Source organism: Nakaseomyces glabratus, chromosome B (genome assembly GCF_010111755.1).
Source record: "Nakaseomyces glabratus chromosome B, complete sequence".
NCBI classification, from domain to species: domain Eukaryota; kingdom Fungi; phylum Ascomycota; class Saccharomycetes; order Saccharomycetales; family Saccharomycetaceae; genus Nakaseomyces; species Nakaseomyces glabratus.
The window spans coordinates 372,798-398,232 of NC_088952.1; the positions used below are offsets into that span (position 1 = coordinate 372,798).

Consider the following 25,435-nt stretch of genomic DNA (forward strand, 5'->3'; position numbering starts at 1 on the left):
AGCATACCCCCCCAATTGGAACTTACTTTTTTGTTGGACTAAGAGGTAACAACTCACATACACTTAAACAACAAAAAACTAACATAACACAAGATGAAGGTTGCTATTATCACTTACTCCACTTATGGTCACATCGACAACTTGGCTAGAGCTGTCAAGAAGGGTGTTGAGTCCGCCGGCGGTCAGGCAGACCTGTACAGAGTCGAGGAGACTTTGTCCAAGGAGATCCTAGCACAGATGAACGCCCCTGAAAAGGCTTCCGATATCCCAGTAGCAACTGAGAACATCCTCACTGAATACGACGCTTTCTTGTTCGGTGTTCCAACCAGGTTCGGTACTTTGCCAGCCCAATGGTCCTCCTTCTGGGACAAGACCGGTGGTCTGTGGGCCCAAGGTGCTTTGAACGGTAAGGTCGGTGGTTTCTTCGTCTCCACCTCCAGTTACGGTGGTGGTCAAGAAGCCACTGTCAAGCACTGTTTGTCCTACTTGGCTCACCACGGTATCATCTACGTGCCATTGGGTTACAAGAACGCCTTCGCCGAGTTGGCCAACATCGAAGAAGTCCACGGTGGCTCCCCATGGGGTGCCGGTACCTTGGCTGGCGCTGACGGTTCCAGAACCGCCTCTGAATTGGAATTGAGAATCGCCCAAATCCAAGGTAAGACCTTCTACGAAACCGCTATCAAGTTCGCTCCAACCTCGTCTGCCATGATGGACGACAAGATGATGAAGGACGATAAGATGATGAAGGATGACAAGATGATGAAGGACGACAAGATGAAGTCCGGTAAGAAGGCCGCCATGAAGGACGACAAGATGATGAAGGACGACAAGATGAAGGATGACAAGATGAAGGACGACAAGATGAAGGAGAAGGACAGCAAGTTCTCTTGTTGTACTGTTATGTAAGATTAATCCATTGATATTTCCCCCCTAAGCCTTTCTAATCATGGCATTTTTCCTCATACTTACACCTGAATAAATCCCATCACCATCACACACACAACCCCCACCACCATTCAAAAATTAAAAAGAATACTACCAATTTTTTTTTTACAATCAATATGTTTCCTCAGAAAGATATGAGAAGTTTGAAGGATTATTAGATAGAATCGGGAACTAATTTACTAAGGGGAAGAGATTTTCTTTAATTTTTTTTTATTTTATTTTACTTTTGTTCTTTTATCTTTTCTTCTTAAGCTTCTCTGTCTATTTTTGAAGTTTGTTTTATCTTTTATGTTAATATCCTAGACATCTAACCCTAATACAATAAAAAATCTTTTACTAAAAAAATAAGAAACAAATTCCTGTATTTCTTATACTAATTACTCACACACTGCTATTTTTTTTTTTAACTAAGATAAATTATTGGCCTTTAGTTTTTTGCTGGACTCTTCGAAGCGATAAGAAGTGCTTTTTAATATTTTCTTGCTGTAATAAAGATCAAGGATAAACATAGCCTACATATAAACCCTATTATATTAATTAATAACATCTCTATATTATACGTGTCTTAGCTAGTGTTCCACAACACCCAAAGTTTTTACTTTTTTTTTGCAGAGCTCATCGCTTTTCGCATTTACGCGTTGATTAATATACAAAAATAAATAGCACTACAGTTCACTCAGTACTGCAAAAGCACAATACAAAAGATCTCGCCAACACGCACTGACAATGGACTCACTGCTGGAGAAGTTTAACAGCAAGCGCACAAGCACGCACGAAAAGCCCCTCCAAAGAGCCCGCATCAATGAGGACTTCGAGCAAGACAACGCCTTCGCGCTGGACTTCGACAAGAGGGATTACTCCCCGCAGTACCACTTCCTGTACCAGTACAGACTGACCGTGCTCAAGAACCGCATCAGGGAGCAGTGCTATAAGAAATGGGACGCCGGGTTCCAATTGAACGGTAAAGAGGTCGTCGAGAAGAAAAATGTCCTCGATATACAGGGCAAAGAGCCCTGCTGGTGCATTGGTACCATATACAGAGAGATGAAGTATAAGCCCAACGTCCTGGAAGAGGTCATGAACGACACTTACGGCACAGTCGACATAAACCCTGAGAGTTACACAGACCCCGACGGAACAGACGAGATAATGTTGGAAGACGAAAGTGGTAGACTGATCCTAGTAGGCGATATGATTGCAGAGACACCGTTCATTACCGGCACTGTGATAGGTGTTCTGGGTATGGAAGCTGATGCGGGTACTTTCCAGGTGCTTGACCTATGTTACCCGAAAGCCCTTCCACAGGAGCCTATGCCAGCCGCTACGTCGAAGGGTAAAATTGCCCTTGTCTCCGGTATAAACATCTCCACAACAGCACAAGAACGTGTGATAAAGCTGCAACTGTTGCAAGAGTACCTGATGGGTAGGCTAGGTAACGAAGAAGCTGTCGCTCAGATTGGTAGGTTATTGATCTGCGGTGATTCCATAGATTTTAACCCCAGCTCCGAAGACCCTGGGGCGTTAGTGAACAAACTAGATGAATTCGGCAAGTTTTTGGGGAACACTTTACAATCTATATCAATTGACATTATGCCTGGTGCCAACGACCCCAGCGATAGGACACTTCCGCAACAACCATTGCATAAAGCATTATTCCGTGAAAATCTGGGCCAGTATTTTGATAAAGTGAATGCTAACTTGTTGAATCTGGTGACGAATCCGTATGTGTTTAGTATTAATGGCCTGGAGTTACTCACCACTGCGGGACAGAACATCACAGATATTTGCAAGTACGTCATACCTGCAAAGTCGGACACGGAGTCCACTACAAACGTCTCTACAGATGACACGGATGCCAAGTGTGCCAAGACCACAGAGCATATATTAGACTTGATGGAGTGTACGTTGAAATGGCAGAACATTGCACCCACAGCTCCAGACACCTTGTGGTGTTATCCTTACAAAGACAGAGATCCATTTATTCTGAATAAATGGCCTCACGTGTACATAGTCGGCAATCAGCCATACTTTGGTACCAGGAAAGTGAGCTTGGACGGTGTCGAAGTAGTTATGATATCAGTGCCTACATTCAGCGAAACAGGTCAGATAGTGCTCTTGGATCTCGAAGACTTGAGCACGGAAGTAGTAACGATAGGTAGTATTTAGAGTGTATTTAGTTTTTTAAATTTAAATAAATCACCTACCAGACCAGAAAATTGAAAGCAAAAAAAAAAGAGAATCGAAACTAGACACTTGTATTCGAAACAACATCAGTTCAGATATTGTCGCTAACAGTGTCTTTATTTATTATATGTACAGTAGTAGCTACAATTATAATAGTCATTGTTGTGGCAGTATAGTGCACATCCATGCCTAAAACATTAAATTCGTGAAGGAGTCATACCCAAAAGAGGCAATACACTGAAGTTACCCGGAGAGATTAGTACTACAAAAAAAAAAGAAAATAAAAAAATATAAATGAAACGGACAGGAATTGAACCTGCAACCCTTCGATTGCAATCATGAATTCCGAGGAAAATCCCAGAGTTTAACTGGAGTCGAAAGCTCTACCATTGAGCCACCGCTTCATCTATTTCTGTGGAAACTAAAACTCAAACATGACACTACTATCTCTCTGCCCTAAATACAAATTCCAAAAAAAAGAAAGAAAGAAAAAGTAATCCGCAAAATTTCAAAATCTCGCATTGCTACGGTATCCTCTGAGGATTATGATAAGAGAATTAGCCTTCGAGTGGGATAAAAAGAAAGAAATGAAAGCGTGTCCTAAGAAAGTACTGTACAAGTACACTTGTACAATGCTGCGTGGAATTTTTCAGCTAATTGATCGACCTCGAGCACTGGGCCTATGACACACAATAATACTAGAATATGCACTAAACACTAGACAATAGACATAGGGAACTGGGAACTGTGAACTGGACACTGGACACTGGACACTGGACAATAGATAATATGTGTGTATTGTCTATTGCCAATGACCCATTACTATCTCTTCTCCGGATTTTCTGTTTCTTTTTCCTCTCGAGAAGGAGTTAAACGTTGACAAAAAATTTAGTGTGAGCATCCTAGGAACAAAACGATTTGATCACATCGACTTGGATACTGATTAATATATATATATAAAGAGTATTTGAGAATACTTCCGAAGAAAGCTGCAGAACAACAACAACTTCAGACACCTACAAAGGAACTAATTCTCGATGCCTAAAAATCCGCTGAAAAAGCAGTATTGGACTGAAGTTATCGATGGCTTCCACAGTCCCGACAGAACAGACAGTGCCAATGACAGAAGCTCAAGCCCAGACAACTTTGAGTTGAGTTCTGTCAACTCACCAGTACGAGTGAACGTCAGCTCTAGTGGTAATGATGATATACTGAAAGGAGATACAAAGGAGTACCCTCGTGATGTCAAAGCGACACCTGAAGCTGCATCATATGTCGAGGATATTAACAACACTAACTTGAACAAAGACCTGAGTGTGCGTCACTTGCTGACACTTGCTGTTGGTGGTGCCATTGGTACAGGTTTGTTCGTCAACTCCGGTGCTTCTCTTACAACTGGTGGGCCTGCATCTCTAGTCATCGGCTGGGTCATTGTTTCTACTTGTCTGTTTACAGTTATCAACTCTTTGGGTGAACTGGCGGCTGCATTCCCAGTTGTTGGTGGTTTCAACGTCTACATCACCAGATTCATAGAACCATCGTTCGCATTTGCCATCAATCTAAACTACTTGGCCCAATGGTTAGTGTTACTGCCTCTAGAACTGGTGGCTGCATCCATTACTATTAGATATTGGAATGACAAGATCAACTCTGACGCCTGGGTTGCCATCTTCTACACTGCTATCGCCCTTGCAAACATGCTTGACGTGAAATCCTTTGGTGAGACCGAATTCATTCTATCCATGGTCAAGATCCTAGCTATCATCGGTTTTGGTATCCTGGGTATCGTATTGACCTGTGGTGGTGGTCCACACGGTGGATACATTGGTGGTAAGTACTGGCATAACCCTGGTGCCTTTGTTGGCCACAGCGCTGGCTCTCAGTTTAAGGGTCTATGTTCCGTCTTCGTTACCGCTGCATTCTCATATTCCGGTATTGAAATGACAGCCGTCTCTGCTGCTGAAAGTAGAAACCCTAAGGAGACTATCCCAAAGGCCGCTAAGAGGACTTTCTGGTTGATCACAGTATCCTATGTTGGTATTTTGACTCTAATTGGCTGTTTGGTCCCATACAACGATCCAAGACTGCTAAACGGTAGCAGTTCCGTCGATGCCGCCGCTTCACCATTAGTCATCGCAATTGAGAACGGTGGTATCAAGGGTCTTCCTTCTTTGATGAATGCCATTATCTTGATCGCCATCGTCAGTGTCGCCAATAGTGCTGTCTACGCTTGTTCTCGTTGTATGGTTTCCATGGCTCACATTGGCAACTTACCAAAATTCTTGAGTAAAGTTGACAAGCGTGGTAGACCATTGAACGCTATTCTATTGACCTTGTTTTTCGGTCTACTGTCCTTCATTGCTGCGAGTGACAAGCAAGAAGAAGTATTCACTTGGTTGAGTGCTCTATCCGGTTTGTCTACTATTTTCTGCTGGATGGCCATCAACTTGTCGCTAATTAGATTCAGGGATGCCATGAAGGCTCAAGGTAGATCTCTAGACGAGATGCCATTCCTTTCACAATCAGGTACTTGGGGTGCATGGTATGGTGTCATCGTGCTATTCTTGGTTCTAGTAGCATCGTTTTGGACCTCGCTATTCCCAGTGGGTTCCTCCACCGCAAGTGCAAAATCATTTTTCGAAGGCTATCTATCTCTACCTATCCTAATTGCGTGCTACGTAGGACACAAGCTATGGAAGAGAGACTGGAGATTACTAGTGCCACTAATGGAAATGGACTTAGATTCCGGTAGAAGAGTGCTAGACGCAGAGACCAGAGAGGAAGAGTTGCGTGTAGAGAGAGAATACTTGGCCAATGCCTCTTTCTTTACCCGTTTCTTGCACATCTGGTGTTAAAAAGAAGAGCTCTGTTTTGTTTCTTTTCAATATTCACTCAACTTACTACATCCCCCTGATCCATGAACATACTAATTTATCATATACATAAGTACAGCATTTACACTATATAACTTTTGTGCAATAACAATTCCCAAAAGAACTGCTCAATCCTACACCAGTATTATCGTTGAAACCCAATGGCACTCCTAACGACATAGTGGACCGCAGAAAAATTTTTCAAAATTTTTTCTTCAAAAATTTGTTCAAACTAGAAGCTGATTGTTAGAGGAATTCCGCAGTTAGAGTGCAAATTCTATTCACGGATGGGCAATAACCAACTTCATTGAAGTTTTGCAATTATAACACTTCCCAATACCGGTAAAAGTAGTTAAGTTGGCGTTTATTCTTCTTGTACTATCTTTTTTTTAAGTTGGTCTTTGTTTTTACCTCCCTCAGCGCATCAAGAAAAGATACAGGACGATAATAGCCTTGAGAGGATAGCAATTAGAAATGTCTATTAACCACTGCAGATTCTATGAGAACAAGTACCCAGATGTTGACGATGTTGTCATGGTCAATGTCCAGCAAATTGCTGAGATGGGTGCTTATGTGAAGCTATTGGAGTACGATAACATTGAAGGTATGATTCTACTGAGTGAGTTGTCTCGTAGACGTATTAGATCCATCCAGAAGTTGATCCGTGTTGGTAAGAACGATGTTGCTGTGGTGTTACGTGTTGACAAGGAGAAAGGTTACATCGATCTATCAAAGCGTCGTGTGTCTTCCGAGGATATCATCAAGTGTGAAGAGAAATACCAAAAGTCCAAGACTGTGCACTCTATCTTGAGATACTGTGCCGAAAAGTTTCAAATCCCATTGGAAGATCTGTATAAGACTATCGCATGGCCATTGAGTCGAAAGTTTGGCCACGCTTACGAAGCATTTAAACTATCTATCATTGACGAAACCGTATGGGAAGGTATCGAGCCACCATCTCAGGATATCTTGAATGAGTTGAAGACCTACATTTCCAAGAGATTGACTCCACAAGCCGTCAAAATCAGAGCTGATGTCGAAGTCTCCTGTTTCAGTTACGAAGGTATCGATGCCATCAAGGAAGCTCTAAAATCCGCAGAAGATATGTCTACAGAACAGATGCAAATCAAGGTTAAACTGGTTGCTGCACCACTTTACGTTCTAACCACTCAAGCTCTAGACAAGCAGATTGGTATCGACCTTCTAGGTAAAGCCATCGACAAAATCAACGAAGTTATTAGCAAATACGGTGGTGTTTGTAACATCACCATGCCACCAAAGGCTGTCACCGCTACTGAAGACGCTGAATTGCAAGCTCTTCTAGAAAGTAAAGAACAAGACAACAGATCCGACTCTGAAGATGAGGATAACTCTGATTACGAGTAAGAAAAGAACTTACCCATAAACAACGAATTAGCACTTAATTTTATTGCACATTGAAGTATATTTTTTTTTGTTCGCATAATAAGGATGATGAAGAGGTAAGAATCTTCAGATATAAAAAAAGACTTCTAAGAGGTTCATAATGAGGACATATCCTGTCTGGGTTTTGTTCATGATAGAAAGAAAGAGTTGCCATATCTCTACTCGAATCCTATAAAAATGACTCCATTCGTATTATTTCTCATTATCTGTTATATTAGCACTCAAACGGTTTCCTTAAACCTCCGATCTTCATCTTTCTCACAGGAACACACATTTAGTATATAACGTATCCTATGTATATTTAAAACCCAATACTACTTATTCAAAATAGCACTCTAGGCTCTAGGTTATCAAGATATAGTGAAGCTACCAAAGTGAACAAGTCCTTTTAAGGAGTAACAGAAATATGCCAAATAACAATATTGTTCCAACGTAATCTATGAAGCTCACCAATCGATAGATAAAGAATGGCTGTTAATCATTGCTTTTTCTTTTCGAGGAAACGGGTGCCCTAAGGTGAGAGATTAGTCAGATATCAATAAGTAGAGGGACGGAGAATTCAAGAGACGCTAGCAAGTGGTTCACAAGGTCATTTGTGTTGAGCCATGCTTATGAGTTGCCATTTCTAATTGTCTCCGTTCTATTTAGCTGAAAATTCTTTGTTTCTTAATACCTATCCTTGCCCATACATCTGTACGCTCTCCCTTATTTTTCTATGGTTCTGTACTTCTGGAACAAACGATGAGGGATTCTTAGAAATCCCTCTTCTGGATTGACAAGTGAGGCTATTAACAACATTGACTCCTCATCCAGATGGTGGCATTGAAGTATAAAAAGGGACTCGATAATGTGGTTGTGAGATTGAAGCTATGGTAAATCGAGAAGTATCTCCAATACCTACTTTCATTCAAAGATAAAGTACTACTGTGAACTAATATAGTAATGGTAAGTATCCGCAGCGCTACACATGCGGGGACGTGGTACTCCGCACATGCCAAGGACCTCTCTCAGCAGTTGCTACAGTATCTGGAGAGCAGCTCCAGAGAGTGTGTCTCCAAGGCGAGGATAATTATCTCACCCCATGCAGGTTACAGGTATTGTGGTCCGACAATGGCTCATGCGTATGCGTCACTGGACTTGAAGAAGAAGCCCAAGCGTATATTCATCCTAGGGCCTTCGCATCATGTGTATTTCAAGAACGAAGTGCTAGTCAGCCATTTCCAGGAGGTTGAGACACCACTGGGCAATTTAAATGTAGACACTGAAGTATGCGAGACGCTGGTCGGTGGATCAGGCGATGGCCGCAAGTTATTCCGTTACATGGATAAAGACACCGATGAGGACGAGCATTCCCTGGAGATGCAGTTCCCTATGCTGGCACAGGCGCTGCTCTGGCGCCAGATCCCTCTGAGCGAGGTCAAGGTCGTTCCTTTAATGGTGTCGCACAACTCAGTAAATGTAGATACCAGTGTAGGCAGTACGTTGGCCAAGTACATGAAAGACGAGGAGAATCTGTTCATTATAAGCAGTGATTTCTGCCATTGGGGCCGCCGGTTCTCCTACACTGGGTACGTAGGCTCTACAGAAGAGCTAGAGAATGTGATAGCTGAGGAGACAGAGGTAGAGATGCTGACCACCCGGAGCAAGCTGTCACACCACCAGGTACCAATTTGGAAGTCGATAGAGATCATGGACAAGTATGCCATGCATGTGCTATCTCGGAATGCGAAATCGCCAGAGAATCTGTACAGCGAGTGGAAGCAGTACCTGGAGATATCTGGGAACACTATATGCGGAGAGAAACCGATATCTGTGATAGCATGTGCGTTGGCGAGTGTTGGGTACAAGGACTTTGAGTGGCCAGCGTATTCTCAAAGCTCCAACGTCAACTCTATAAACGAGAGCAGTGTCAGCTACGCCGCAGGTTACGGGTGTTTGTAATATATAGCAGAATATAATAAAGAAAAGCCAGATAATATATTAACGAGTATAGTTGGGGGGGGGATACCAGTTACAATTAGTATTACAATGGTTTACCAAGTACAAATTATGTAATATGGTTATAATCGGCTTATATGTATGATGGAGGTAGGGAACTGCAGTTTATTGTTCTGTTAAGCTCCCAGTAATGCAAGACGGCTAAGTCATATGACTGCCACTTTGTCGATCCTGAAGAAAATGACAGTAGAAAGTGATATAATACACGTGATATGCGTAGGATGGGACCCAAAGATAGCCACATCACATGATCTTTAAAACCCCCGTCAAAAAGGAATAAATCGAAGGAAAAAAAATGCCACGTGACTTTGATGGTCAAAATCAGGTTATACTCCTATACGGTCCCCCACACAAAACCTTTACCACACACCGCACGGGCTGGACTTATCCTATTAGAAAGCGGTGCAGCCAGGGCCAAGAAAACGCGAACGACGCAGAAAAAACGTCAAGCAAAAAAACTGTGGTGTTATTTAAGGCATACAATTTCCTGCCTCCCTTTAATGCTCCGGGGGATCTAGCAAATGGGAAAATATCACATGACTTTGGCTAGAAGGGGGGGTGGGAAAACAGAGATTTTAGTCACATTGTTTGATTTCACGTACTACACGATACACTACACTACACAATACACTCCAGTGCAATACACTCCAGTGCAATACACTGCAATACACTACAGACTGTATGGTTCCCTCCCCGTTCTCTTCAGGCCCTGGATATGCTAGCGAAGGATCCCAAGCCCATCGAGGAAATCATTCAAGGGCATCTGCAGGTCTCAAATACACTAAGTCCAAACACAAACAGCACTGAGCTAATCCAAGACACCAATTGCATGCCTTCTCAATTATATCAGTTTATTACACAGCTTATAACTGTGCATCTTGCCATTCTTTTCGAGATAGCCATTTGATTAACATGCTTAGCTCGTTCTCAAGCCACAGTAAAATGGATTGCCTTTTGAGTTTCCATCGTTGTATAAATAGGCACTCATTCCTATAGCCTTGCTCTTTGGTCTTGTCTCTGTAATAGTAATAGCTGTAAGTCAGGATATAACACTCCAGAAAAGAAACACCTAACAAATGCCTGCTCCTCACGGTGGTGTACTACAAGATCTAGTTGCTAGAGATGCTTCTAAGAGAGACTCGCTCTTGAGCGAGTCTCAACAATTGAGTCAATGGACTCTGACCGCCAGACAGATATGTGATATCGAGTTGATCCTGAACGGTGGGTTCTCCCCGCTGACTGGTTTCTTGGCCCAAGAGGATTACAACGGTGTGGTCCACAACTCTAGGCTGAGCGATGGTACTCTATGGACCATGCCAATCACACTGGATGTGCCAGAGCAATTCGCCAACTCTGTTAAGCCCAACCAGAGAATTGCCTTGCTGCAAGACGGCACCATACCAGTTGCTATCTTGACTGTGAAGGACATCTACAAGCCCGACAAGAGCGTAGAAGCTGAGAAAGTGTTCAGAGGTGACCCAGAACACCCCGCCATCAACTACTTGTTCAACACTGCTGGTGACTACTACATCGGTGGTGCCTTGGACGCCATCCAGCTGCCACAGCATTACGACTACCCTGGCCTACGTAAGACCCCTGCTCAATTGAGACTGGAGTTCCAGTCTAGACAATGGGACCGTGTCGTTGCCTTCCAGACCAGGAACCCAATGCACAGAGCACACAGAGAGTTGACCGTGCGTGCCGCTAGAGAAACAAACGCCAAAGTGCTGATCCACCCCGTGGTCGGCTTGACCAAGCCAGGTGACATCGACCACCACACTAGAGTCCGTGTATACCAGGAGATCATCAAGAGATATCCAAATGGTATCGCCTTCTTGTCCCTGTTGCCATTGGCCATGAGAATGGGTGGTGACAGAGAAGCTGTGTGGCACGCAATCATCAGAAAGAACTACGGTGCTTCTCACTTCATTGTGGGCAGAGATCACGCTGGCCCAGGTAGCAACTCCAAGGGTGTGGACTTCTACGGCCCATACGACGCCCAGGAGTTGGTCGAGTCCTACAAGAACGAGCTGGATATCGACGTTGTGCCATTCAGAATGGTCACTTACTTGCCAGACGAGGACAGATACGCCCCAATTGACGAGATCGACACTTCAAAGACCAGAACTCTGAACATCTCCGGTACTGAACTGAGAAAACGTTTAAGAGACGGTGGTGAAATCCCTGAGTGGTTCTCATACCCTGAAGTGGTCAAGATCCTAAGGGAATCGAACCCACCAAGACCAAAACAAGGTTTTGCTCTGGTCTTCAACGATGACATCAAGGTGGACCGTGATCAATTGAGCATCGCTCTGTTGTCCACATTCTTACAGTTCGGTGGTGGAAGACATTACAAGATCTACGACCACAACGATAAACCTGAATTTTTGGAGTTGATCTCCGATTTCGTTCAAGCCGGCAGTGGTTTGATCATTCCATCCACTTGGTCCGCAAGCAACAAGGTTAACTCCGCCAACGTCTACACCATTGGCCACGCCAAAGACGCTGACATCAAACTTGCATCCACGGAAGAGACCATTTTCCATATAGTCCAGAAAGTTGTGCTATTCTTGGAGGACAACCATTTCATCCAATTCTAATCTAAAAAGAAGAAGACAATAGACACTGTAATCCGTAAAAAGTTCCCTTTATAAGAACAAATATGTATTTATGCTAGCATATATTTGATATTATTAATCTAATGATAAATTTGCCTTTCCTTTAATAAGCCATAAAATGAAATTTTTATTACTGTATTTGTTGGTCGATACCACCAATTTCATGCCTGTTTGGAACTCTGCGATTTGTTCCTTGTATTAACGACCGTGTGAATTTCTTCCCACATAAACAAACAAAACGAGAAATCTATCATTTAGAGTATGAATAGTTACATCAATCATTTCTTGATCTCCATGACCTTAGGCTGTACCCATTTCAATTGGTTTTTCTTGTAACAGGAGTACGGTGGCAGAGTTACTATAAGTGTTACAACAAAAAACCCTCCAAAACACACGAGCAAGTTCTGCAAAGATTGGGTAACAAAACCAATTCCAAAAGATGTAACTGCACCAATACCAAGGATAACATAAGCCAGCTTCTCTATCCTCTCTTGAGCCTTGAAGTCTACTGGAAGAACCAGATGCTTCCTCACTTCATTCAAAATCTCATTAACACCATCCATGATTTAAGTACTAACCCACTCTGTATTGACAACTTTTAAATTAGATAACACCAAAACTACACCACCCGTAACTTCTCCAGTTGGTCAGTTATATGCTTCTCTTCAGAGAATTTCTTCAGCTCGGCCAACGTCAAGGGCATCGGTGAGCACAGATCAGACTCGGTCACGTGCAGATCGGTTTTGGAGTCGAGTATGAACTTCTTCAGCATATTATCTATCCAGTTCAGGTATGTGTGCATCGACTCTGTGTCTTCGAAGTTACTATCAGAGACAGATTTATCTACTGTGACAAAGAGATCCTTCAGTTTCCGAGACTGCATCACTGCGTCGAAACATGCGGCTTTGTAATCTTCCAGAACTTTTCGCCATGATGGCAACAACTCATTCTTGATACAATGTAACAGTGTCTTGGTTTTAATAGCGTCAAGGGCTTCCTGTTCTGGGTCCTGATCGCGATCATTGACGATAGACATCTTCTCCCAGTAATTTACTATATTCCTGTGTCCCAGATATGCGTTGTTCATGTAGTTTCTTATCATTCGCTGCTCATGTGGGTACTTTGCATAGCAACAATGCATTATGAAATACCACAGATAATAAGCTGCCTTCTTGTACAGAGGAGAGACAACTCTCTTTAGCACAGCCTCGGGGATCGCAGGGTCGGGGTCTATAAGAGCCTTACGTATAGTGACACACTCATCGGGACTGAGCACAAATACCCCCGCAATTGCAGTCCTGTAGAATACGCATAGCTGTGCCATCTCATCATCCAGCTCTTGTTCCATCCGAAAGATATCACTTGACAGCTCCCGGATGAAAGACACTGTGTCAAACATGAACTCTAACATTACATCCAACAACTCCCGCTTGTCGCCATCACGAACTCTCTCCACGGACTGCAGAAGGTCCGAACGCAATTCCTTCCCACAGACAGCCTCCATCTTAGCAGCCTTATCACCAATGTACTAGTTTACCACAGTTTAGCCTGGATATCCCAATACTCTTCATAACTAATAGGTCTGCCATTCATAGCTCATCGCTTTGTATTTTCTGCAAAGCTGGAAAAGTGAAAAAAAATGGCTCCGAGAGGGATCGTGCAGAGGACAACCGATGACTAACTTTCACAGCGATAACATCTCCTATGAATATAAAAAGCATTGAAACTCTACATGATTCAATGTAGTAGTCCCCAGCAGACCAACAGCAATGGTTTCTGAAGAGACGTATTCCCGGGTGATGGGCTTTGTAGCCGGGATGTTCTCCGGTGTTGCTAAGAACACGGTGGGACATCCTTTCGATACAGTGAAAGTGCGTCTGCAGACGTCGCAAGTCGGCAGTGGTGCTGGTATACAGTTCAAAGGTCCACTGGATTGCGTCTACAAGACATTGAAGAACCAAGGTATACGTGGGCTGTATTTGGGGTTCACCCCACCGCTCTTCGGTTGGATCATGATGGATAGTGCGTTACTGGGATCGTTACACAATTACAGAATGCTGCTACACAAATATGTATACCCGGAGCACGATAAGCTTCCTCTCTCTGGGTGTATAATCAGTGGTGTGATGGCTGGTTGGACAGTTAGTTTTATCGCTGCACCCGTAGAGCTCGCCAAGGCTAAATTGCAGGTGCAATATGATGCAAAGACAACCAAGTACACGGGTCCCATCGATGTGGTACAGAAGGTGTTCAAGCAAGGTATGGCTACAAACGGGATACTTGGCGGTGTGAGAAGCTTGTACAAGGGTTTGATCAGCACATTGATCTTCAGGTCGAACTTTGTGTTCTGGTGGGGGTCCTATGAACTAATAACACAGTGGTTCCAAAAGAATACTAATCTTAGTGCGCCGGCTATTAACTTCTGGGCTGGTGGTTTAAGTGCTTCGTTTGGGTTTTGGACCAGTGCATACCCAAGTGATGTGGTAAAACAAGTCGTGCTATGTAATGACAAGTATGACGGAAGCTTTAAATCATGGAGAACCGCAGTTAGCGATATATACAGACAAAGAGGTATCCACGGTTTCTTCAAGGGTTTCCTACCAAGTTTCCTGAGATCGTTCCCAGCAAATGCTGCCGCGCTGGCTGCATTCGAATTTGTGCTAAGAACTAGTGGTGCCAAACCATCGTAGTCATCGATATTTCCGCCGGAATTCATCAAATCTTGCATGCAATTATAGATAACATACGCTACTATTTCCAACCCAGTATTATCAGGAACGGCTAACTCTTATATTCTGAACCCTCTTTAATAATTTTATAGATGACTACCATTACGTATTCACTTTAATAGTCAACTTCAATGATTATTCATTCTATGTCCATGTTTAGCCCTTGCTCTTGCGCTTTCTTCAGTTCCTTTTCCATGTCAGTCTTGACATCAGCCCCTGAACCTTGTGATTCAGTATTGTGACCACTGACTTGCCATGGTTTTAACCTTGGTGCGCTACTCTGTTGATCAATTGGCTCTTCTAGCACTACATCCGGGACGTCTTCAACGCCTGGGACTTCCTTGTTGTGAAGGATATGATCTATGACTTCCTCGTAACTCAACGGCTGTGACATCCTAGACTACCAATGTTCCTCAAATCCACTGACCATCTCATGGCAAGACTTTGGCCACCCCCAGCCCCAACACTCTGGATCAGGCACTTTATATACTTCGGAGAAACGTCATCGACGATTGTGAAACAAGCATTTAAGAACAAGCAGTGTGATGGACTTCGAGTTTATCGAGTAGCTATTAGATTCTTAACACTGACAATCATAACTACAAAGCTGCCCATTGCAATAGAATATCAATGTTTAAGCTGGGGACAATTGGATTGCTCAGCTTGGCTGTGCTGCTGAGAATTGCATTCTTTCTGTTTGGTGTCTACCAAGATGAGCATTTCACTGTTAAGTACACCGACATCGATTACCAAGTCTTTAACGATGCTGCTTGGTTTGTTGCACACCGCAAGTCTCCTTATAACAGAGACACATATCGCTATACACCCTTGTTGAGCTGGCTGCTATTGCCTAACCATATGATCCCATGGTTCCATTTCGGTAAATTAATATTTGTGCTATGCGATTTGGCTACCGGCGTATTGATATTACAGATGCTAAAGAAGTTAAAGAGTAAGTACAGATATGGCACTGATAGGATGACTATTATGGCTGCCATCTGGCTCTTGAATCCCATGGTCATCACTATTAGCACAAGAGGTAATGCAGAGAGTGTACTATGTTTCCTAATATTGTCTTTCCTATACTGCTTCCTTTGTGAACAATATTTGCTAGGTGGTCTACTGTTTGGTCTGTCGATTCACTTTAAGATTTACCCAATTATTTACGCGCTTCCAATTGCGATCTACGTTGCTGCCGCGCATTACAATAAGACTCAAAGCGTCTTTAAATCGAGTTTCAAGTTATTCCTTGTCGGTTTCTCGACTTTGATAGTACTAATTTTGCTAACTGTGTTCATGTATATGCTATATGGTGACAAGTTCATTGATCAAACTTACCTATATCACATCTATAGAACCGATCACAGGCACAATTTCTCCGTTTGGAACATGCTACTGTACTTCAACTCTGCGCTACCAAAGACCTCTGAGTTGTCCAAGTTTGTATTTTTGCCTCAAATGATCATTGTATTGGCTATATCCCTAACACAGCTACGTAGGCCTAGCTCGTTCCCGCTCCTATGCAATGTGCTCTTCCTGGAGACCTTTGCATTTGTCACGTTCAACAAAGTCTGCACTTCTCAATACTTCATTTGGTACCTGATTTTCCTACCATTTGTCCTATATAACACAAGAATCTCCATGAGAAGAGGCATAGTAATGCTGGTTGTCTGGGTAGCCACCCAGGCTCTGTGGTTGCGCCAGGGCTATTTACTTGAGTTCGAAGGCCAGAATGTGTTCTACCCAGGTCTATTCTGCGCAAGTGTGGGCTTTTTTGTTAGCAACGCATGGATCCTGGGCCAGTTCATCGAGGACACAATTATCCAGAACGACTACGTTTACAGGATAGAACCCTCTGAGTCCAGGAGCAAGGACAGCGCTGTTATCGATAAGCCAGCAATAGCAAAGACAGAAAAGGCCGAGTAAACACCTTCCGAAACAGTATTAGATAGATTAAGAAACCACTTTTAAAAAATAAGAAAACAATAATATAGAACATAAAAGAGATATAAACCACCATGACAGGACATAGCAACTACAAACCTATGAGGATCCTCATATAAAAACTACTGCACGTGATCCCAACAAATGGGCTTTAGCCATGCGTCTTATGGCCATCGTAAGGCCGACTCGACTTCACAAGCTGGGTGTGAAAAAAAGTGAAAAATTCTGAAAAATCGCTGCAAAATTATATGAAGATGGGCATAATTATAGCCAATATTGGGACAGCTTTTAAGTTTTATATAGGTTGGCTTGTACTTTAAATTTGTTGAAGAAAAATTATAGTTTGACTGCAAGAAGAAGAGATTGAGAATGCTAAAAGAAGTTGTTTACTGTGGTGTATGCACCTATCCTATAGATTACTGTGAGTTTTCAGGTAAATTGAAAAGATGTAAGGTGTGGTTGAAGGAGAACCACGCCGATCTATACGATAAGCTTTATTCAGAGGATGATGCAGCAGCAGCATCTCTGAGTGCCAAACTTGCGGAATCTAGTATTGGTGAAGCTAGAGAAGAGAAGCTAGAGAAGGATCTTCAAAAACTACAGACCAAGCAAGAGAACAAAGAACAAAGAGAGCTAGCAAAGAAGCTTTCATCTAAAGTTATCGTCAAGAGAGAAGCAAGAACGAAAAGAAAGTACATTGTTGCCATCTCTGGTTTGGAAGTCTTTGAAATTGATATGAAAAAATTGGCAAAGACTTTTGCCTCAAAATTTGCAACTGGTTGCTCGGTATCTAAGAATGCTGAAAAGAAGGAAGAAGTAGTGGTTCAAGGTGACGTTCTTGATGAAGTCGTTGCTTACATTCATAGTCTTTTGGAAGAAAAGGGTATGAAGGATGTTAAAGTAGAGACTATCGACACTAAGAAGAAGAAAAAACCTGAAGCCACTCCTGCAGCCAAATAATCCACACAATGTTACGTAAATTATGCATTATTAATTATTTTCAAAACCGCATAGCTTTTCATTTTATTTTGCCATAGTATATTTTATTTAGATTTTATGTTGTAACCGTATGTATTATTAAGAAAGCTGCAATGATAAATAGAATAGAAAAAGTAAAATATTCTTATTCGTATACAAAGAAACAACAATAGGAGTTAACTAGAGAAGTCTTTACAGACTCTGTATGCAATTAAATTATTAGATATTATTAAAGGATCCCAACAAACAAACAAACATAAAGATGGGAAAAAATTATTGGCAACATGTTTAGTATGGGGTATTATGGGTGACCAGTGCCAAACTACAGATAATGGTTGTAAGTGTTTAAAATAAAATGTAAACAGTTTACTGCAGTATTAACTGTCATGTTCATGATGCTTACTGGAGGCATGTCTTTGCCTATGCTCATAACGACGTCTTTCCTGCTCCCTTTCCTCTTGAATCTTTCTCTTAAGTTCCTTTCTCTCTTCTCTCTTCTTAACGACCTTAGAAATAAACTTGTTAACGAACGGGTTGATCGCAGTATTGACAGCCACCCAAGCGGCTAAAATACCATAATTTCTACTCATTTGATGCCTTGAAATATCTAAAAATATAACTCTGTAAATTTGAACACCATTGTGAATTGGCATCGCATAACCAAATCTATAAAAGCGGCTGATAAGCACCAATGGGTACAGCGATGGTGCAATGTTCAAAATAGTCCAAATAATCATCCAATATGACATATACTGCGGGCAGAATGTTAAAATGATAGACAAAATATTCTCATTAGCCATACCGACAGCCGTCATGACAAGCCAAGAGGTCATCCAGTAAATAACGAAACCGGCCTTACCAAAACCAGGTGTAAAGTCAATTTGGAAAATAGCAGAAACGGTACATGTGAACAGAGATAGGAAGAAAAACATACTCCATGAAATTAGAATACGATAAAAGAACAAAGATCTAGGCTTTAGATACTTTGCCATTTCCTTATTAACTGGACCAAAGATAGAAATAGAAAAAACCGAAAACATGATGTTATAGTTCAGACCCATACTTAGTGGACCCAGCAAAACACGATCGGTGAATGGACGTAAATCATAAGAGTTAGTAGCAAAATTTCCTAGACCATACAAGTTGGCAGTGTTAACAGTTTCATTGAAATCTGGGGATGTAATGTTCTTAATGAATTCAGGAACATAAATCTTCAAATATTGTGATCGGAACACCGACTCAAATTTTGCCAAAATAGGATATATAGAAGACTTCAAATTTGTTGGATCTCTACCACTCTCGTATATCGATTGGAAGTAATTTGTAGAATTGAAAACTGGTGCACCTTCTTCTGTCACGGACTTGTAAAATGCTTCTGTTGCGCCTTCACGAACATTCACCGCCAACCAAAACTTTTCATCAAATATCAATTCTGCAACCTTCTCATCAATTTCCTGGGCGTTAGTCACATTGTATATCACCTTGAATTCTGTACTATTCATGATCCGCCAGTTACCCGGTATCGAGTTTATAATGTTGGTTACGTTACGGGTAAGAGCGGGTATGACAGTCCCGTCGGGGGCAGTATATGGCTCATCTTGAATCACAGCTATCGAGTGAACCCTATATAGGTTTCCACTATAATTGTAAATAGCACCCCAATATAATGATAATGCACCTATAACAAAGATAGCTAGCAAGATATGTGTAGAGATGAATTTGGCCAAAATTCTTCTCCTATGATCCTTCATTCTCTTGGAGAACAAAGAGGTTTTCTTTTTCCATTGCGATGCGGTAGAAGAGACACGGGAGATTACATCCCCTTCGTCATCTGCCATCACAGCAGGAACACCGTCATCATCGTCATCACTATCTGAACTGGAATCGCCATCATCGCTGTCGCTATCACTGTCACTATCATCACTGAGAGATGTACGTGTGCTTTTGCGCCTCTTAGGCTTAGCCTGACCGGGAGATGGCGACTTATAGGAGATGTCATCACTGCTATACATTTGTTTTGGAGACTTCGATTTATGCCTGCCACCGGCACCACTCTTGGCTGTGTCCGACTTGGGCTCCACACTATATGAAGAGTCACTGCTAGAGGTGAAAGACATGTTCTCTAGGTCTTTCCTCCTCATGCGCCTCTCCTTTTCTTCCTTCTTGTTAGCGGCCTTCAAACCACCTTCAATGGTCTCAGCCAAAGCATCGGCAGGATCCTTCCAACACTTGCTGTTGAACTTCCTGTACTTCTTCTCCAGCTTCTTCTCAAACATCGTCGACACTGCGCCCTTAGAACCTATGCTTATACTATTATTTTAAAGATAACTGTCAAGTTATATACTACTCATCAAACTTTTGAAGTTTTTCAGTTTGTTATTTGTTGTTGTGGTGGGATCATTTGTCCTACATGCAATTTTTTTTGTCCGTTACGCAGTAAGACTACAGTGTTTCTGCCTCATTAATTTAATTAGAAGGGCCCTTCTAGTCTTATTCGTCTTCCAACGACGCCTCCTCCCCCCACTTGCACTGACTATTCTGAGTGTGATTTAATCTGTATGCTGTCTATTCACCGAACCTGACTTTTTCATTGGCTATTGTCCTTGCCATTGCCTGCATCACGGACCTGTCTGAGTGATTTCCTCTTCTTCTATGTCCTTTGTTTACTCTTTGTATTCCCATTGCCCGGAAAAACTGTTTCTACGGCAATTGTATTGAATGAGCAAAGGTGGGGTAGTACAAGTGAAGTACTGATTTTCACTTTTTACCTCTCGTGTGACAATCGTCACACAAGTCTTATTTTTCCGTTTTTCCGAATTTTCCTTAATTTTCTCACACAGTCTCTTCTAAGTGCAGAAAGTGGTTTTTGGTGCGGGGTGCGGATGATTGTCTGGGTGATATTTCCTGATGTGTGTTTTTTTCTTCTTGATTTCCATTTTGTACTGTGTGTTCTTACTGGAAGGACCGTTGTCGTACCTCTTCAGGTGGAGTATCCCTTTTGTCTACATTCTACTGTATATGGAAAATATGTCCCAATTTGAATCTCGAGGACAAATGTATAGGCTCATGGCGAGCATCTCAATATATTTGATTAGATAAAATACGAATGCAATAATATAAAAAGGTATGAGGTGTGATATGCTTTTGGCGAGGCAGCTAGAAAAACATCAAGGAATTCTTTATAAAGAATATGCAAACATGTATAAGGTGGTGGAATTAGCCGGACTTCTCCATGGCAGCTTTACGTGCTCTCTTATGCAGTGTCTTCAGCACGAACTTACTCACGAAGGGCATCGATATAGTGTTGAGGCCCACCCAGGCACACAGGATACCGTAGTTTCTGCCTAGCTGGTGTTTCGATATGTCAAAGAAGATGACTCTGTTGATGCCGACAATACAGTGCAGTGGCATTGCATAACCGTATCTGTAAAAGACATTTGCGTAACCAATGGCAAAGAACGCTGGTGCCAGGTTCAGTATGACAAAACTTAAAATCCAGAACCCAATGTATGATGGACTAATCAGGATGATTAACATGATGACATTCTCATTCAGACCACCAACGGCCAACATATACAGGTAAGTACTCATCCAGTACACAACAAACCCTGCCCGTCCAAAAGCTTTTGTGAAGTCAACTTGGTACATGGCTGAAACAGTACACCAGAAGATTGACACAAAAAACAAAACAGACCATAACACAATCAGACGGTAGATCCATAGATTTGAGAACTTAATCATCCTCGACATCTCACCATGCAGAGGACCGAACACCAAGAACTGGAAAACAGTCAACAGCAAACAATAAACAGCACCAATCTGTGTAGACAACAAGGTAACTCTATCAGTCACTGGCCTATAGTCGTTGTAGTTAAACTTCATCCTACCTGCAGCAGCAACCCGAGCAGGATTAAAATTATCTCCATTGGTTATATTCCCTAACAGTTGGGGCAAGTACTGATAAGTATAAACTTTCTGGAAGACACCCTCAATACCTTGGAAAACTGGCAGCAATACTGAAGGAAGGTTTGTGATATCACGTCCGGATTCGTAGACTACTTCGAAAAGTGATGTAGAATTGAACTGCACATCAGAATCTGCACTTATTAGTGATCTAACGAGAGTGTCAGTGACATTACCCTGAACATTCAATGCCAACCAAAATTCTTCTTTATAAACCAAATCTATGACTTTCTGATTCATTGCTTCAATACCTTCAACATTATATTTAATCTGGAAAGAGGTTGCGTTGTATATCTCCCAAGATAGAGGCACTTCGGCAATGATATCATAAAGTGGGCTAGAGACCGAAGGAAATTGTACAGTGTCATTAAAACGGTACACCTGATCTTCCTGTATCACTGCTAGCACCTTAGCACGCCTAACATAGTGAGGTGTCCTATAAAGAACACCCCACATCAGCACTAAGATAGTGAAACAGAAACACATCAGCAGGAATACAGCAAGGAGCCATCTATAAGCAACCCTCTTACGTTGATCCTTGAAGTTGGGTGAAAAGAATCTAGTCTTGGTCTTGGTTAAAGTGTTAGTTGGTTCTGGGTTATTGTTCTGTGTAGGTTTACCCTTTTCATCCCCTTCAGGACCTGGAGCATATGCCTGAGGGTCTTTCGCCTCCTCTGAATAATCTTCATTGCTCGTTCTGATACTTTCTTCATCCTCTAGCGGTATTGAAGGAGCACCACCATAATGCTCATCATTAAGTTCTTCTCTATCAGCGTAGTTCAACTCAGGAAGAGCACCATCATATATACCGTCATTCAACGTAGAATGAACCTGTGAAAGACCAGCCCGAACACTCCCCCTCCTATCCCGGTTAGCGTTAGACATGGCCAGTGGTAAGCTATATTACTCAATTTCTGTTTAATACAAGCAAGCTTGTTTATCAACACTATTTCTTTGTTTATCTAACAATCCTTTAACAAAATGAGGACTAATATAATAGAACAATAAATAGAAACTCACCTAATGAATTATAGTGAAGTTAGAATACATCAAATGTATATATATAATATGTATACATATGATTTAATAGAAAATTTTTCAATTTCTATTTTATTGCTATAGAGAATATGATAAGCAATGGGGTCTAAGAATGCAAGCCCCTCCTCTTGCATAACATTAACCAAACTATAAACAACAGATGCTGCAGGGAAGACTCAACAATGAGCACAGAAATAAGAAAAACGAATCCCAATCTTACTCAAAATGGCATAAACTCAAGAGTACGGATCCATAATAACGATATAATCCATTACAATTTCTACATCATCTTCTAAAGGACTTTTGTTTTAGTGATAATATTGTTTATTTTTATCAAGCAACACAGCTAACTAAAAGAAGAGTTAAATGTTGCTCTGAGAGATGAGTTCGCTTTTCTTCTGAGAAATCTTCTCCATTTCAGCAAATTGGTACACTGATGTAAATCATCCCATAAATGAATAATAGACCTTATTCTTTTCCAGCATAAGTAGGCAGGTTGCTCTGATCCATGAAGCATATTGGAGCACATGGATTGACAATTTAAAAAAAACAAACTGTGGAACAATTATAAAAAATGTTATGATAAATAATATCCATTCCTATGGACTGTTTAACTCTATTTGATTAAAAGTAGATAAAATAAAATTTGACCACTATCTCAGAACATTTAGCAATGAGAAAATGAGTCAACATGTAAGAGAAAAATTGCTCTGTTTATAACTCTGATGTGATGAAGTAAAAAAAAATATTATGTGTGATTTCCGTTCACACTATAAATAAATAATCGAAGTAAATGACTCTGAATAAAACATAAGAAAAAAAATAAATCCGCCTTTCATAATAAATATAGGAGATTTGAACAATCTTAGAATTAAATCACGGGAAAACCTGTTTCCGACTGCAGAATGTATCTATTTTTTTGAGGATTGTCAGTCCAATTGAAACTTAAGCGTCTGTAACACAACCTTGGGAGGCATTAGAGACTAACTTAGCATATTTGGATAGAGTACCCCTGTTGTAACGTGGGGCTGGAGGTTTCCATTCGGCCTTACGTTGAGACATCTCAGATTCAGAGATTAGGAGGTCAATCTTGTTGTTGTCTGCATCAATCACAATTTCATCACCATCTCTGACCAAACCAATTGGACCACCTTCGGCAGCTTCTGGAACAATGTGACCAATCAAGAAACCATGAGAACCACCAGAGAATCTACCATCAGTTAGCAAGGCAACATCTTTACCTAGACCATAACCCATTAGTGCACTAGATGGCTTCAACATTTCTGGCATACCTGGACCACCCTTTGGACCTTCATATCTGATAATAACAACTGTCTTTTCACCTTTCTTGATTTCACCATTCTCCAATGCAGAGATGAAAGCGTCTTCTTCTTCGAAAACACGAGCCTTACCTTTGAAGTAAGTACCTTCCTTACCAGTAATCTTACCAACAGAACCACCTGGAGCAAGAGAACCGTATAGAATTTGTAGATGGCCACTTGGCTTAATTGGGTTTGACAATGGTCTAATAATGTCTTGAGTTTCACTTAGACCCTTGGCTTTCTTGGCACGCTCAGCCAAAGTTTCACCAGTAACAGTTAAGGCGTCACCGTATAAGAAACCGTTGTCATACAAGAACTTGATGACACTTTGAGTACCACCGACCTTAATCAAATCGGCCATGACATACTTACCAGATGGCTTGAAGTCACCTAGCAATGGTGTCTTGTCACTGATCCTTTGGAAATCATCTGGGGTGATCTTGACACCAGCAGAGTGTGCAATAGCTACCAAGTGAAGAACTGCGTTAGTGGAACCACCAGTAGCAATGACGTAAGTGATAGCGTTTTCAAAGGATTCCTTGGTGAAGATTTGACGTGGGGTAATACCAAGTTCCATAGTGTTCTTGATAGCAGCACCAATGTTGTCACATTCAGCAATCTTTTCAGCAGAAACAGCTGGGAAAGCAGAAGAGTTTGGCATAGTGATACCTAAAACTTCGGCAGCAGAGGCCATGGTGTTGGCGGTGTACATACCACCACAAGAGCCAGGACCTGGACAAGAGTGTTGTACAACATCACTTCTCTCTTCTTCATTGAATTGCTTCGAGATGTATTGACCGTAGGATTGGAAAGCAGAGACAACATCAATGTTCTCTGGAATGTTCTTGGAGCCACAAGTTGGGTGACCTGGCATAATGGTACCACCATAAACCATAATAGATGGTCTGTTGTGTCTACCCATAGCCATCATAACACCAGGCATATTCTTGTCACAGGATGGAATAGCAATATTGGCATCGTAGTGTTGTGCCATCATGATAGTCTCGAAAGAGTCTGCGATAATTTCTCTACTTTGTAAAGAATATCTCATACCTTTAGTACCCATCGAGATACCGTCAGAGACACCAATTGTGTTAAATTGCATACCTTTCATACCGGCTTTCTCGATGGATTGGGAACATCTGTGGTTCAAATCCAATAGATGCATGTTACATGGGTTACCAGACCACCAACAAGAACCAACACCAACTTGCGCTTTGCTGAAATCATCCTTGTTGAAACCAGTGGCATACAACATAGCCTGAGAGGCACCTTGGTCCTTAGGCTCAGTGATGATATATGAGTATTTATTCAGTTTCTTTGCAACATTTCTTGTGCTGGAGAACTTCCTAGCAAAAGTTAGTCTGGAGGACATGATCTTAATGCGTTTGGGCTCCTTTAAACTCAATAATCTA

The 25,435-nt window shown here is 41.7% G+C and overlaps 15 protein-coding genes and 1 non-coding gene across 16 annotated transcripts; 9 read left to right on the forward strand and 7 right to left on the reverse strand.

Moving 5' to 3' along the window:
* Nucleotides 1–93: 93 nt before the first annotated feature.
* Nucleotides 94–909, forward strand: GVI51_B03597 (uncharacterized protein; the record flags this gene model as incomplete). The annotated part of the gene is made up of 1 exon (XM_445132.1): nt 94–909. The coding sequence occupies one exon, from the start codon at nt 94–96 to the stop codon at nt 907–909; it is 816 nt and encodes a 271-aa protein (XP_445132.1).
* A 765-nt stretch (nt 910–1,674) lies between these two features.
* Nucleotides 1,675–3,114, forward strand: POL31 (DNA-directed DNA polymerase delta subunit POL31; the record flags this gene model as incomplete). Its single annotated transcript, XM_445133.1, has 1 exon — nt 1,675–3,114. One exon carries the CDS (start codon nt 1,675–1,677, stop codon nt 3,112–3,114), a length of 1,440 nt encoding a protein of 479 aa, XP_445133.1.
* Nucleotides 3,115–3,427: 313 nt separating this feature from the next.
* Nucleotides 3,428–3,536, reverse strand: tW(CCA)1. Its single transcript has 2 exons — nt 3,501–3,536; nt 3,428–3,463 (listed from the first exon to the last, which is right to left on the reverse strand). It is a non-coding gene; the product is annotated as a tRNA-Trp (tRNA).
* Nucleotides 3,537–4,169: 633 nt separating this feature from the next.
* HIP1 (histidine permease) lies at nt 4,170–5,987 on the forward strand (the record flags this gene model as incomplete). Its single annotated transcript, XM_445134.1, has 1 exon — nt 4,170–5,987. One exon carries the CDS (start codon nt 4,170–4,172, stop codon nt 5,985–5,987), a length of 1,818 nt encoding a protein of 605 aa, XP_445134.1.
* Nucleotides 5,988–6,479: 492 nt separating this feature from the next.
* Nucleotides 6,480–7,391, forward strand: SUI2 (translation initiation factor eIF2 subunit alpha; the record flags this gene model as incomplete). Its single annotated transcript, XM_445135.1, has 1 exon — nt 6,480–7,391. The coding sequence occupies one exon, from the start codon at nt 6,480–6,482 to the stop codon at nt 7,389–7,391; it is 912 nt and encodes a 303-aa protein (XP_445135.1).
* Nucleotides 7,392–8,372: 981 nt separating this feature from the next.
* MHO1 (Mho1p) lies at nt 8,373–9,371 on the forward strand (the record flags this gene model as incomplete). Its single annotated transcript, XM_445136.1, has 1 exon — nt 8,373–9,371. The coding sequence occupies one exon, from the start codon at nt 8,373–8,375 to the stop codon at nt 9,369–9,371; it is 999 nt and encodes a 332-aa protein (XP_445136.1).
* Nucleotides 9,372–10,504: 1,133 nt separating this feature from the next.
* MET3 (sulfate adenylyltransferase) lies at nt 10,505–12,028 on the forward strand (the record flags this gene model as incomplete). The annotated part of the gene is made up of 1 exon (XM_445137.1): nt 10,505–12,028. The coding sequence occupies one exon, from the start codon at nt 10,505–10,507 to the stop codon at nt 12,026–12,028; it is 1,524 nt and encodes a 507-aa protein (XP_445137.1).
* Nucleotides 12,029–12,324: 296 nt separating this feature from the next.
* On the reverse strand, nt 12,325–12,609 carry SPC1 (signal peptidase complex subunit SPC1; the record flags this gene model as incomplete). The annotated part of the gene is made up of 1 exon (XM_002999473.1): nt 12,325–12,609. The coding sequence occupies one exon, from the start codon at nt 12,607–12,609 to the stop codon at nt 12,325–12,327; it is 285 nt and encodes a 94-aa protein (XP_002999519.1).
* A 56-nt stretch (nt 12,610–12,665) lies between these two features.
* Nucleotides 12,666–13,550, reverse strand: GVI51_B03773 (uncharacterized protein; the record flags this gene model as incomplete). Its single annotated transcript, XM_445138.1, has 1 exon — nt 12,666–13,550. The coding sequence occupies one exon, from the start codon at nt 13,548–13,550 to the stop codon at nt 12,666–12,668; it is 885 nt and encodes a 294-aa protein (XP_445138.1).
* A 265-nt stretch (nt 13,551–13,815) lies between these two features.
* On the forward strand, nt 13,816–14,736 carry GVI51_B03795 (uncharacterized protein; the record flags this gene model as incomplete). Its single annotated transcript, XM_445139.1, has 1 exon — nt 13,816–14,736. One exon carries the CDS (start codon nt 13,816–13,818, stop codon nt 14,734–14,736), a length of 921 nt encoding a protein of 306 aa, XP_445139.1.
* Nucleotides 14,737–14,914: 178 nt separating this feature from the next.
* Nucleotides 14,915–15,169, reverse strand: GVI51_B03817 (uncharacterized protein; the record flags this gene model as incomplete). Its single annotated transcript, XM_002999474.1, has 1 exon — nt 14,915–15,169. The coding sequence occupies one exon, from the start codon at nt 15,167–15,169 to the stop codon at nt 14,915–14,917; it is 255 nt and encodes an 84-aa protein (XP_002999520.1).
* A 236-nt stretch (nt 15,170–15,405) lies between these two features.
* Nucleotides 15,406–16,701, forward strand: GPI14 (glycosylphosphatidylinositol-alpha 1,4 mannosyltransferase I; the record flags this gene model as incomplete). Its single annotated transcript, XM_445140.1, has 1 exon — nt 15,406–16,701. One exon carries the CDS (start codon nt 15,406–15,408, stop codon nt 16,699–16,701), a length of 1,296 nt encoding a protein of 431 aa, XP_445140.1.
* A 387-nt stretch (nt 16,702–17,088) lies between these two features.
* On the forward strand, nt 17,089–17,679 carry TMA22 (Tma22p; the record flags this gene model as incomplete). The annotated part of the gene is made up of 1 exon (XM_445141.1): nt 17,089–17,679. The coding sequence occupies one exon, from the start codon at nt 17,089–17,091 to the stop codon at nt 17,677–17,679; it is 591 nt and encodes a 196-aa protein (XP_445141.1).
* Nucleotides 17,680–18,074: 395 nt separating this feature from the next.
* On the reverse strand, nt 18,075–19,973 carry GVI51_B03883 (SNG1 family protein; the record flags this gene model as incomplete). Its single annotated transcript, XM_445142.1, has 1 exon — nt 18,075–19,973. The coding sequence occupies one exon, from the start codon at nt 19,971–19,973 to the stop codon at nt 18,075–18,077; it is 1,899 nt and encodes a 632-aa protein (XP_445142.1).
* Nucleotides 19,974–20,913: 940 nt separating this feature from the next.
* Nucleotides 20,914–22,545, reverse strand: GVI51_B03905 (SNG1 family protein; the record flags this gene model as incomplete). The annotated part of the gene is made up of 1 exon (XM_445143.1): nt 20,914–22,545. The coding sequence occupies one exon, from the start codon at nt 22,543–22,545 to the stop codon at nt 20,914–20,916; it is 1,632 nt and encodes a 543-aa protein (XP_445143.1).
* Nucleotides 22,546–23,643: 1,098 nt separating this feature from the next.
* ILV3 (dihydroxy-acid dehydratase ILV3) lies at nt 23,644–25,395 on the reverse strand (the record flags this gene model as incomplete). Its single annotated transcript, XM_445144.1, has 1 exon — nt 23,644–25,395. The coding sequence occupies one exon, from the start codon at nt 25,393–25,395 to the stop codon at nt 23,644–23,646; it is 1,752 nt and encodes a 583-aa protein (XP_445144.1).
* Nucleotides 25,396–25,435: the final 40 nt, after the last annotated feature.